Raw genomic sequence first — 13,973 nt, forward strand, 5'->3', positions numbered from 1 at the left:
TACTTACCAGTTAGTGAAAGCACAGAAGTCTTTCCTAACCCTGAGACAGGTGTATATCCTGCTGTAGAACTTTTACTAGAAAACAACATGATTTAGTTTAAAATACAAAAACACGCTTCTTACAATCTCAGTCATCTAACATTCGTGCTGTTTTAATCTTCTTTTTAATGCTTTCCTCTACTTACGAAACATTTGTTGCTTTCATTTCTCATTTTTTTAATATTCATGCCTCACAACACTTACTTTGTCCATAACTTAAAAGCATGTCTTTAAACTTTTGCTTCATCAGAATTACAGTTTTTCTTTTGAGGTTCAAGCAAGGCAGCTAAGATGGGTAAAATTTTCTTGGAAATAAAACTTATCTTTAATTATAATCTCTTTTTTCTATCTTGAGATCTCTATTGGCCAAGTACTTTTGATGGATCTATTGATAATGCCCCGAAACACAGCTGAAATTCTATAAGAAGCTATCTTTAAAAGAAAAATATTTTGTCCTGAAACATGTAATTTATCTTGATAGACAAAGGAATAGTTTTAAAGATATTTGTTTCCTTAAAATTATTTTGCTTGTCAATTGACATACAGCTGTTTGTCAGCACATATAAAAAATCATGGTAATTTAATTTTTATTGATTCTCTCCTCATCTTAACTGCTTGTAATTTTGTCTCCTAGGCTAAAGGGGAAACCAGACATTCATCTATTGTCAGGATAACTCTGCTGTGATCACTTTATCATATGAACATGCCAATGGCTTCTTTATAGACAGAAACAATATTAGTAGCAAAGCAATGTCTATACACATTTAGCAAATGGAGCATACTCATACCTATTAAAAGTTAAGTGGAATATGTGACATACTACTACCTCCCTCATGAAATAATATATGGATTCTATGATATTATTAAATAGTATCATGTTAGTATTCTTCCTAGAATGCCAGAATACCTATTTTTGTGAAAACTGTTGGAGGTCTCTTATTTTTAAAAATAACAATCCCTACAGAAGAAAACTGACAAAATATTGGCCTATTAAAAAAAAAACCTCAAAATTTATTCTGATTTTTATAAAATGTGAACTCATATATATGAAGATGTGAATAAAGATAAAAATTATGTTAAAAATTGAAGAGCTGACAGATCATACCTAGCACATTTCTCTAAGTTGCCATATTTTGCATGAAAAGCTTGATTATTAAAAGACTGGCTTCGAATCAATTTGGATTTCTTGATTTCTTTACCTAGAGTAACAAGCAGAAAAAAGGAAAATGTATTCAGTTCATCCTCAGCTGCTTCAACCCCCATTTCCTCCCCAACTACCATCATTTTCAGTAAAACACAGACGGCTTTAGCCCTTTTTTTCTTTAATTTGAGCTCACTGAAGTATCTCTTACCCTTACTAGCAATTAAAAACTACCAAAACAACTAATGATAGAAGGTGAAAAGTGCTTTAGAATGAGATATATTATCCTATTGTATCTCATCTAATAGAGTGACTTTGCCAGCAATTAATTTTTATAAAAGGAAGAAAAATTATAAAAAGATATAAAAGAAGTTATTTCTTACTTGTCGATGGGGTGACAGAAGAGGGTCCAGGAACAGAAATGGGGATGTTCTTGGGCAGACTTTGCGTTGGTGTCTTAGTGTCTCTACCTAAAATAAATTCTGCTTTAAGTTCTATAATTTCCTCTAAGTCCTTATTAATCTCCATAAATATACAAGACAATTCAGACAATATGAATCACTATCCCTAGCTAAGCAGCTTTCTTTTCCAAATATTCTTATTTGGCAAGATTTACATATTTCAATCTTTGTTATTCAGTGATCAGTTTCACAATCTTACAGTTGTTATCAAACTTGAAGCTTTCCTTTTGAAGGATCTGAATGTCCACTCTGGTTCCTGCCTTTCACTTATGTATTCTGAACATCTGTACCACATTAAGCAGCCAATTTTCAAAAACGACTTTTCAAAAATGAAAAAAAGTAAAGCAATTTTCCATATCAAATAAAAAATTCAGCATGGTCTTTCAAAATACCAGGATGCAACATTAATTACGTAACTAAGTGGTGAAGACATAGAAAAATTACTTACGTTTCTTTTCAAACACTTTATCACTCATGGGCCTTCCATCATTCTGTTGCTTTTCTTTCTCTAATTGTTCCTGTTATTAAGACAGTATCTTGCATTAAAGGTACAACTGAAGTAGGTTTAGAAAATTCTTCTGAGAAATTAAGCATTAGAGATTCAAATAAAGTTCATAAAAATGCCTAAAAGAAGTAGTTTTTTCCAATGTTAGTGTCTAAAGAATTCAGGGTTCTTTCAGATTTGTGCTCTTTTCATATCTACAGAATTCGGCCCTTGGGGGTCTGTCAAGCTAAAACAATGAGTTTGATATCGTTGTAATAATGACCCTTCATTTTCTAGATGGTATTTCCTAAATCGCATTAGTAAAATATCCCTTGCTTTGGTCACTTCAATTTGAGATTGGTAAATGGCTGAATAATATCTGTCTTTAAAAAGACTGAAAGAAAAGAAAATGGTCTTGGATATTTTTAAATGCTTTGTTTAAGTATAATATACATAGAGAGGCTGGGCACCGTGGCTCAGGCCTGTAATCCCAGCACGTTGGGAGGCTGAGATGGGTGAGTTATCTGAGGTTAGGAGTTTGAGACCAGACCAGGCAACATGAAGAAATGCCATCTCTACTAAAAACACACAAAAAATTAGCCAGGCATGGTGGTGCACGCCTGTAATCCCAGCTATTCAGGAGGCTAAGGCAGGAAACCTGGGAGGTGGAGGTTGCAGTGAGCCGAGCTCATGCCACTGCACTCCAGCCTGGGTGACAGAGTGACACTCCATCTCAAAAAAAGTAACACTAAATATAAAAAAAAAAAAAAAAAAATATATATATATATATATATATGTATGTATAAAGAAAGTGCACAAATTATAGGTGTACAAATTCATAGCTCAATGAATTTTCCCAAAACAGACACACTTGTATAACCAGCTCCAATATCATGAAAAAAAACATTACCAAAACAAAGGAGGCCCTTATGCCAACAGAACAAATAGGCAAGAAAATCAACAAACACAGCAAGTTCTGAACAAACTTGGTATAACTGACATGCTAGAATACTACAGTCAACAAGTGGAGAATAAACATTCTTTTAAAATGCACATGTAAACTAAGGAAAAATATGGAGAAAATAAGATAAAGAATTTCCACATAGAAGTGGACTATATTTAAAAATCAAATGGAAATTCTGAAACAGAAATAAAGCATAAAACTGAAAAATTTCATTGGGTGGGATTAACAGAGTTATCCATTTTCTACACGTTTGCCTCTATTATCTTGATCATATTAATCACAGTTATCTTGAAGTCCTTGTCTACTAACTCCAGTATCAGGATTATCTGTGGTTCTCTTTCTATTGTCTGTTTTTGTCTTGGGCTAGGTCATTCGGTCCTAAAATTTTTTGAGAGTCTTCCCTACAGCTTCTCCCACTGGCAATCCTGAATTCTAATCTTGCTTTGAAAGACTGCTGAAATAATAAACTTTGCTTTTCAGAGGATTTCCACTTTAAGCACACAAATTATTGGCATTGAAATAGAAAATATATAAAGAAACAAATGGAAATTTTACAACTGAAAAATATAATATTGGAAATAAAAAATTCACTGGATAGGCTCAGCAGCTGAATGGAGATGACAGGGAAAGGGTTGGTAACACTGAAGTTACATCAAGAGAAATTATTCACACTGAGTAGCACAGAGTATTTTTAAAAATTGAGAAAGAACAAAGACTCGTAGGCCTATGGACAATAATAATATGTACAATTGGTAACCCAGAAATAAGAGAGAGAAAAATTAGAACAGAATATATATTTAAATAAAAAATGACCAAATCTTCCCAAATTTGGGGAATGATATACATTTACAGATTCATTAAGATGACCAAATCCAAACTGGATAAATTTCAAGTAAATAATGCCTTGACACATCAAAAGCAAGCTGCTAAAAACAAAAGATAAAAGAAAAAAAAAATTTAAGTGTCCAGAGAAAAACAATGCTTCATACAGAAGCACCAACAATTCAAATGAGAGTAGCTATTGTATCAGATGTTATGGGGGCCAGAAGACAGATAGAAACACATTATTAGAATGTAGTAAGGAAAAAACTGTCAACCCAGACTTCTATACCCGTGAAAATATCCTTCAGGAATGAAGGTAAAAATAAGACATTTTAGATAAAGAAAAAATAAGAGAAGTTGTCACCAGAAGGCCTGCACTTCAAGATTTGCTAAAGAAAATTCTTTTACCTTAAGGAAAAAAACACCAGAGGGAAATTTAGATCTTAAGCAATGAATGAAGAGCACTGGAAATGGTAAACATCTGAGTAAACCATAAAAGTTTACACTAAGAGTGTATTCTTCAAGATACATACGACAACTTAAAGCAAGATTACAACACTGGTGGGCTCTTCAATGCAGATATAATTCATATGACAACTGTAACATGAAGAATGGGTGTGGAGGGGGTAAAGAGATTTGTATTATTGTTAAGCGACATGATATAATAATAACAATATGTAGACTAAAAGGTTAGGTATGGATATTAAAATCTCTAAAGAAATAAGCCAAAAAAAAAAATTCCCAAAAAACGGAGATGTGAAGAACACAAATCACTAACACAAGAATAAAATGGTTATCCCCATAGATTAACACCATAATTAAAAGGATAATAGGAGAATATTACAAATAACTTCATGCCAACAGATTTGTCAGTTTAAATAATATGTAAACTGGGGTGGAAGGGAAGCAACTTACCAAAATTGACAACAGAAGAAAGAGAAGATCTACATTCTCTAATGTCTCTTACGGAAACAGAATCGATTATCAAAATACTTTCCAAAATGAAAACTCCAGGCTTAGATAACTTCACTAGTGAATTCTATAGAACACTCAAGGCAAAAATAAAACCAATTTATACAAAATTGGTCAGAAAACAGAGAAGGTGGGAATACTATTCATCTAGTTTTATGAGGCCAGAATAACATTAATACCAAATTTGATCCCAAAAATGACAAAAAGGGGAATTATAGGCCAATTTCACTATGAATCTATGAATACAGATGCAAAATCCCTTAACAAAAACATTAGCCAAGAATCCAGTAGAGAAAAAGGATAATAAACCATTGCCAAATAGGGTCTATCTCCAAAATACAACATTAGTTTACCATTTGAAAAATCAGGGTAGTTCAGTGTATTAGCAGAATGAAGGAGAAAAACCAAATATCATTTCTAGATATAACACGGGCGCGGTGGCTCAAGCCTGTAATCCCAGCACTTTGGGAGGCCGAGGCAGCTGGATCACGAGGTCAGGAGATCGAGACCATCCTGGCTAACATGGTGAAACCCTGTCTCTACTAAAAATACAAAAAACTAGCCGGGCGTGGTGGCGGGCGCCTGTAGTCCCGGCTACTCGGAGGCTGAGGCGGGAGAATGGCGTGAACCTGGGAGGCGGAGCTTGCAGTGAGCCGAGATCGCACCACTGCACTCCAGCCTGGGTGACAGAGTGAGACTCCGTCTCAAAAAAAAAAAAAAAAAAATGCAACAACCATTCATAAAAACTCTTAGCAAACTAGGAGTAAGAGGTAACTTCCTCAATCTGATAAAGGGAATCTACATAAAACCTATTTCTACCATCATACCTGATGATGAAAGACTGAACTGTTTCCCGCTAAGATCAGTAAAAATACAAGGATGCCTACTTCTAACACTTTAATTTTACTGGAGGTCTTGGACCTTGTGATAAGACAAAAGAAATAAACAAAAGGCATAAATATTGAATAGAAAGAAGTAACATTGCTGTATTTAAAGAAGATATGATGGCTTACATATAAAATTTTAGTTTTAGAAAATCTAAAAAACAATTTCTAGAACAAATAAACAAATTAAGTTTATAAGACACAAGGTTAATTTAAAAAAAAAAAAAAACAGTATTCTTATACTCCAGGAACAAAAACACTGGAAAGTGAAATAAAAAATGCATACTTCCATTTACAATAATGCCAAAAACATAAAATACCTAGAAATAAATTCTGGACTTCATATCAAAATGCAAAGGCCCTAGACTGGTCAAAGCAATTTTAAGAAGGAACAAAGATAGAAAACTTACCCTACCAAATTTAAAAAACACTATAAAGTTACAATGATCAAGACAGTTTGGTATTACTTAAAAGATAAACTTATAAATAAGTGGAATACAATAATAGGAAGTCAAGAAATAGACATATATGTGTACAACTAATATTTTTTAAGGACGCTAAGACAATTCCATGGGGAAAAGAAGGCGTTTCCCCATTGTTGTTATTCCAACAAATGGTGCTGGAATAAATGAATATTCCCTATGGAAAAAAAATAAACATATATAAAAATGTACTTGAAATGAATCATAAATCTAAATGTAAAACCTAAAACGAAAATTTTTAAAAGAAAATAGAGGAAAAAGTCTATGATCTTAGGATAGACAAAGGATTCCTGGAACAAAAAAGAATTGTCAAAGAAAGAATTGATAAACTGGGCTTCATCAAAATTAAATATTTCTGTTTTTCAAAAGACACCATGAATAAATGAATAGATAAGCTTCAAACTCCAAGAAAACACTCATAATATGTATATCTGTCAAAGAAATTGTATTCAGAATGGATTAAAAGCTCTCACATCTCAATAATAATAAACAACCCACTTAAAATTCTGAAAACAAACTTTATCAAATAAGAGATAAAGATGGCCAGTAAGCAAAGACAAGATGCTTGACATCTTTAGGCATCAGGAATAGAAAAAGAGATTTAAAAAAAACAACGAGATACCATTACATACCCAATAGTATGGCTGGTAACTACAGCATAGACAATGTGGATGTAAAATGGTACAACCACTTGAAAACAGGTTTGTTTTTTTTTGTTTTTTTTGAGACAGTCTTGCTCTGTCGCCAAGGCTGGAGTGCAGTGGCATGATCTCGGCTCACTGCAACCTCCGCCTCCTGGGTTCACGCCATTCTCCTGCCTCAGCCTCCCAAGTAGCTGGGACTACAGGCACCCGCCACCATGCCCAGCTAATTTTTTGTATTTTTTAGTAGAGACGGGGTTTCACCATGTTAGCCAGGATGGTCTTGATCTCCTGACCTCGTGATCCACCTGCCTTGGCCTCCCAAAGTCCTGGGATTACAGGTGTGAGCCACCACACCCAGCCTTTATTTTGTTTTTTTATTTTTTTTTATTTTTTTTAATTAAGCATGCCATACAATCCAGCCATTCTATTCCTAGGTATTTACCCAAGAGAAATGAAAATATGTCTAACCAAGGACTTTTTCACTAATGTTCAAAGCAACTATATTTGTAATATCCCCAAATTAGAAGCCAAATGTCTATAAAGAGGTGAATGGATAAGCAAATTGTGATATTCCATAATATAGACTACCATTCAGAAATAAAAAGGAATGACTTCTTGATGCATACAACAATATGGATGAATCTCAAAGTAATTATGTTGGTAGAAAGATGCAGAACCAAAAATAGTATTAATACCTAATATATTATTCCATTTATATAAATTATGGAAATGCAAGCTAATCTACATTTTCAGAAACTAGATCATTGGTTTTTGGGGACTAGAGTAGAATACATGGATTACAAAGGGGCAGAAATCTTTAAAGGGATAGAAATGTTTCATATTTTCATTGTGGTGATGGTTTCATCAATATGTCAAAACTCATTGAATAGTACACTTTAAATATGTGTAGTTGTCAGTTATACTTCAGCAAAGTAGTTTTTTTAAAAGGCTCTCAAATATAGTTTTCTTTCTAGTTCATAAAAGAACAGATTTCAAAAAACTGGGACTGTCATTTAAGAAGAAAAGAGTAATGTGAAATGGTGAGATGGAAAGAAATGATTAAGTTTAATAACAAAACACAGTTTTATTAATCAGAAAAGAGTATATGTGTGTGCATATGAAAGCAACATACCATTTCCAAAAGAAGTAGTTCTTCTCTTTCTTTCTCTTGATCCAACAAATCTTTCTCATAAAACTTTTTCTGAAACTATTTAAAGTTTAAAATGAAGTTGTGAAACATTAGTGATGAGTTTCTGCCAAGTTTAAAATATTCCTTTTAATAGAAGTGATATGGTTTGACTCTGTGTCCCCACCCAAATCTTATCTTGTAGCTCCCCTAATTCCCACATGTTGTGGCAGGGACTGGGTGGGAGATGACTGAATTATGGGGGTGCGTCTTTCCCACGCTGTTTCATGATAGTGAATGAGTCTCTCAAGATCTGACGGTATTGTAAGGGGGAGTTTCCCTCCCTCTTTGCCTGCTGCCCAGATGTGACTTGCCCCTCCTTGTTGTCTGTCATGATTGTGAGGCCTCCCCAGCCATGTGGAACTGTGAGTCCAATTAAACCTCTTTCTTTTGTAAATTGCCCAGTCTTGGGTATGTCTTTTTCAGCAGCATGAAAATGGACCAACACAATAAGGTAAAGAGAGTATACTTACAGCATCCATAGACATTTCCATTCTGTCCAACTCTAACACAGTCTATAAGGAAAGTTTTTAAAATTATTCTAAAGTAATTAAATTAAAACAACCAATCATTTCTCAGCAAGTTATTTTGCAGAGGCAGGTTCAAATAGGAGACTTCTGCACTATGGGGTAGACTAAGTCAGAAAACTAAAGTTCTGCCCAATTCTACATTGTACTTACAATCAACCTTTATACAATAATGCCAGGGTCAATTTTAACTTTTGAAAGTTTTTAACCTTAAGAAGACCAAGTCTACAGGCATACTTCAAATACCAAATGCATATAATCTAACTAACTTCTAGTAACTCCCAGTGCCAATTTTTTCTGAATTTTCAGAAACATAATGTAGCTTTTGAATTTTTAAAAAGTCTTTTAGCTATATATGAATGAAACAAGCCATCATTTGGCTGAATAATCCTTAGTTCCCTTCTGTAGAAATTTTCTATCTGCTCTAAAAATATTCTCTCAATTTACTATTTGTCTTTTGGAATACACTAGTTTGAGACAAATTATTCCAATCAAAACAATGGTCAATCTAACCCAGGGTTCTGTCTCTGATAGAGGGCAGTACTTCTAAAACTTACTCTACAAGAGTAACCCTAATGGCCAAAATAAAGTACATTTGGATATGCATATGCCCAAAACTATCCATGACAAATATAAAATTTAGTGAAAGTTTTTTTTGCTGAAATTTATGAAACATTCATAATGTATGCCACGAAATACTCTCTATTTATATAAAGTTACTTTTCATATTAAAAAACTGATAAAACTATTCAATTTTTATCCAAAAGTTTTGTGTAGTTTTCTGGGAGTTTTCCATACTAATGTCTCATTATACTACAGAATTTCCATGGGACAGACTGGCTTCATTATATGCAGCATACTGAAAATAAGAGCTGTACTCCAGAATAATCCACTGTAGACTAATAATCCATTAATTTAATTATAGCATCATTACACCTGTATAGGGTTAGCTTATATTGTCTCTTGAATTAATAAATTATTCTGGAAAAGTAATTAGCCCTCTCATGTTTATTATTTTGACAAGTTAACTCCATTGCCTAAACTTCTATACTTTAATATTAAACAGTAAGGAAGGAACTGTCTGGTAGAAACAAGTGTGTGTGTGTGTGTGTGTGTGTATGTGTGTGTGTGTGTGTGTGTGTACTTTTAGATTTAAATGCATGTCCAACTCTAGGTATTTCTGGTTATATCAGTTAATGAAAGAAGAATTCACATTTCATTAAAATTAAAACTATACTAATTAATACTAAGTCATCAAATCACTTAATTAAAAGATTCCTCATGTGACATCTGGCAATGATTTCTAGAAAAAAAGAGAAAAAAAAGTAAGAATTCTCTTTTTACTCGCCACGTATACTAATTTATTTATGACATTAATAAGGAAATTTCCCTCACTACAAATAAACGCTCAAAAACAATGTGTCCTGAAGTTTATATTCAGATTCATAAAAGTAAATAATTTCACTTGAACTTATAAAAGATTAGTTATATATTCAGCATAAACAATTTCTGAAGAATAAAAATTATTCTAAGATGTGGCTCACTAACCCAAATTTTTACTGTTTAGTTTTTCCAACATTTCCAAAGAATCCATATACTACGATCTCATGCTAAAACAAACAAAAAACTCACAGGATACAATCTTACATTATTTACAAAGATGCACTCAGAAGTAGGTAAGAGGTCTCTATTCTAGTCCTCCTGATTCTGCTACTTACTAATATGATCTCAAGTAGACACAATATTTCTAGGCACAGAACTTCTATAAAGTCAAATAGACCCCTGAATTAACTCGAAGCGCCCTTCCAGGGATAAGTTTCTATAAAATGTGACTTTCCCAATTTTACCAACAAAGTTTCACTGGATTATAATCACTTATGAAGAAAATCTGATGAATAAAACATTCATTATTAATTGAACAGTGTTTATTGAGCACCTAACATGTGTCAAACATGGGCTTATATTACTAGTAATAAAAGTTTAATGTCTAGGTGCCCTTCGAAACTTTCATATCCAGTTGTAGCACCTATCAACCAAATCATTCACTAATTCTTACAACTTTAGCAAGGATAAAAATATTTTAATATATTGCTATCCTGTCAAGCTGAAATAGTGAAGTTATGATTCTTACTACCTTAATAGAAAAAAAAAATGCAACATTCTGGCAAGAGTGATACTTACTCTTTTTACAATAGCCAGAACATCTTTATCTTTTTCTTGACACAGGAGTTTTCTCACACACATTTCTAACTGCTGAAGTAGATGCTTATCAGCAGGAATCTTCAGAGTAGATTTCACTTTGGGCAACAGGTAGCAAAGTTTCATTCTATAATAAAATAGTATTTACTCTTGAATGAATTTAATAACTAAGAATAACAGTAACATGAAACAAAGAAAAATCAAGTTTTAGATAGCCTGAGACTTCATTTATTCATGCAAGATATATTCATGGAGTGTCTATTATGTGTCAAGCATTCACCATGCTGGATGCTGAGATACAACAGTAAATAAAACCAACAAAATTCTCTGCTCTCCTGGAACTTACATTCTAGTATGGGAGCAGAGAAGAGAAAAGAAACAAGGAAAATCTGTCAGATAGTGTTAAATGCTATGGAGAAAAATAAAGCAAGGAATAAAGGCAAGGGAGTACCAGGGGTGGGGATTAATCGGTTTTAAAGCAGGTGGCCAGAGAGGGTTGTCATTGAAGGTTCCACTGAAAAGATGGTATTTAAGCAAAGACCTAAAGAAAATTAGGGAATAAGCTATGTGAATATCTGGAAAAGAGCATCACAGCAAATATGGAGAGCTTGTCTCTACTGTTGGTCCAAATGAGCAAATTGGCCACTGTGCCGAAACAGAGTGAAGGTGAGACTAGCAGGAGAGCTCAGAGTGGTAAATAAGAGGCTTTGAGAGCCACTGTAAGGAAATTGCCTTTTATTTTGAGTATGACAAGAAGCCATTGGTAGATTTTGAGCAGAGGGGTGAAATGATCTGACAATGTTTTACAAGCATCATCTGCCTATTGTGTTGAAATTAGACTGTAGCTGGTCAAAAACAGAAAAAGAGAAACAATAGGAAAAGGTCTTAAAATAATTCAGGCAAGAGATGATGGTGCATTGATCCAGAGTGGTAGCAGGAAAAGGTGGTAAGAAGCAGTTGCATTCTGAATCTCTTTTTTTTTTTTTTTTTTTTTTAGAGACGTAGTCTCACTCTGTCACCCAGGCTGGAGTGTAGTGGCGTGATCTCGGCTCACTGAAAGCTCCGGCTCCCAGGTTCACGCCATTCTCCTGCCTCAGCCTCCCGAGTAGCTGGGAATACAGGCGCCCGCCACCACGCCCAGCTAATTTCTTTTTGTATTTTTTAGTAGAGACAGGGTTTCACCGTGTTAGCCAAGATGGTCTCGATCTCCTGACTTTGTGATCCACCTGCCTTGGCCAAGGTACTGGGATTACAGGCGTGAGCCACCGTGCCTGGCCTGGATTCTGAATATCTTTTACAAGCAGCAGAATGTACTGAGGGATTGGAGGTAGAATGACAGAGAGAAGAATTTATTTAAGGTTTTGATCTAAGCAGGTGGGATGGTTATTTCCTGAGATGGAGAAGACTACAGAAGGAGCAAAAGCAGATAAGAAAGATGAAGATTGAATTCTAGACAGATTAAGTCTGAGATGTCTATCAGATATACAGTGGAAATGCTAAGTGGGCAACAGGCTCAATAAGTTGGCTATCCATCTAGCCTATCCAGAGTAGATGTCAATGCTTCAGATAAAGTGAGGAATCTTCAGCAAGTAGATGATATTTAAACCATGAAATGGGAGAGATCATCAAGGTAATATGTACAGTTAGAGAAGAAAAGGATAAAAGGACCTAGTCTAAGGTGGTCTAAGGCACTACCACAGTCTAGACTGGGTTAGAAAGGAAGAAACAAGGAGGTTGAAGAATGCCAGGAAGGTAAGAGTAAATCCCAGAACCTAAAAAAAAAAAAAAAAAAAAAAAAAAAAAAGCCTTTCCAGGAGGAGGCGTTTCAGAGGAAATACTCTGCTTTGCTAAGCTAAAAGTCTATTCTTTTTCCATGGCTGTTTTAGAGAGGGATGCTAGGTGGGTATCTATTTTATAGCTGCTATGTTCATTTATTCATCTGAATGCTCTCCAAATTATTATTTTTTATCTTTATTGCAACCCTTGAGACACCTGAATTCCATTTTTAGAGTTTCCAGAACACTTTCTCAGCTGAATCTTTACTTGAGGATTCTTCATATACAACAAAATTTGCTTTTTATTTAACCAAAAAGGGTAAAGAAGCTCCTCCTGTAGAATTTCCAGCACTATAAATAGCAACAATGGTCTCAATCTCATTCACAGTTCACCACGGATACAGCCTAACCTAGCAATGCTTTCTATAATTAAGGAATATCAACCCCCCAAAGAAATTATATCATTTCTGGCAGCTATGGAAAAGGCTTCTCTGAATACCAAGAGTCTTTTTCCAGCTTGATATTGTCTCAACTTGGTGAATTTAAATTTTAAACATTAACTTAAGGAAAAACAAAAACACTTAACAATCTATGCACACTCCATTCTTTATAACCCAAGGCATGTCTAGAAAATAGATATCCAGCAGAAGCTACCCAATCCATTGTAGTGATTCATCTCTATGAGACTCCTGGGCCCGAGATGATCTAATTCTTGAGATTAGGGACCACACCTTTCAGATAATTTATGTATATTATCTCAGTTATTTGTGCCTCAGAATACTTTATAAATTAGGTACTAAGGAAATCAGTGCACACAGAAGTTTTGTAACTTGGCTAAAGATACACATTTAATGTAGAGCTGGAATTTCAGCTCAGGCAGTGTGGCAACAGAAACTGTCCTCCTAACCAACATGATCCTACCACCCTTGCCTGTGATGGCTTTCATTCTATCTGCACATCTCTAAAGCACTGAGCAAGTGCTTTTATACCCAAAGCCAGTTAGCATACAGTGTTGTCGGATACATTTCTTGGCTGGCAGCTGGCCAGACAAGAGAGTAGGAACCAAGACACACAGTTATACAATAATCTGCTGTCCTGCAAATCTCTGAAATTAACAGAGTAATAATTAATTATTCTTCATTTGGTTTTTTGAATTGGCAGATTTCTTTCTCATAGAGTCAATGTCATGCTCTTTGTTACACTGATCAAAGTAGAGATGATGTCATTTCCTTTCAAATTATTTTTGTCAACTGCTTGATAAGTGACAATACATCACATTGAAAGTTGCTTTTATAGAATCACAATTGCAATTCACAAAATGTTCATAAAGCTGGACCCATTAGTTGTTTAGGAAAAGTTAAAATCTAAAGAATTACCAAAGGTTCCTTTTTTT

At 34.3% G+C, this 13,973-nt stretch overlaps 1 protein-coding gene across 2 annotated transcripts in view; it reads right to left on the minus strand.

Annotated features, from left to right (window-relative positions):
* The window catches only part of PPP4R4 (protein phosphatase 4 regulatory subunit 4), a 106,481-nt gene that overhangs the window by 13,491 nt on the left and 79,017 nt on the right, over positions 1-13,973 (minus strand). For both annotated transcript variants that reach the window (XM_003902209.4, XM_009212180.3), the window contains 7 exons: positions 10,788-10,932; positions 8,553-8,594; positions 8,026-8,100; positions 2,090-2,159; positions 1,564-1,650; positions 1,145-1,238; positions 8-75 (listed from right to left, as the gene is read on the minus strand). In XM_003902209.4, coding sequence (XP_003902258.1) covers positions 8-75; positions 1,145-1,238; positions 1,564-1,650; positions 2,090-2,159; positions 8,026-8,100; positions 8,553-8,594; positions 10,788-10,932 — 581 coding nt within the window. The remainder of the gene's footprint in view (positions 1-7; positions 76-1,144; positions 1,239-1,563; positions 1,651-2,089; positions 2,160-8,025; positions 8,101-8,552; positions 8,595-10,787; positions 10,933-13,973) is intronic.

This window comes from Papio anubis, chromosome 7 (assembly GCF_008728515.1).
Source record: "Papio anubis isolate 15944 chromosome 7, Panubis1.0, whole genome shotgun sequence".
NCBI classification, from domain to species: Eukaryota; Metazoa; Chordata; class Mammalia; order Primates; family Cercopithecidae; genus Papio; species Papio anubis.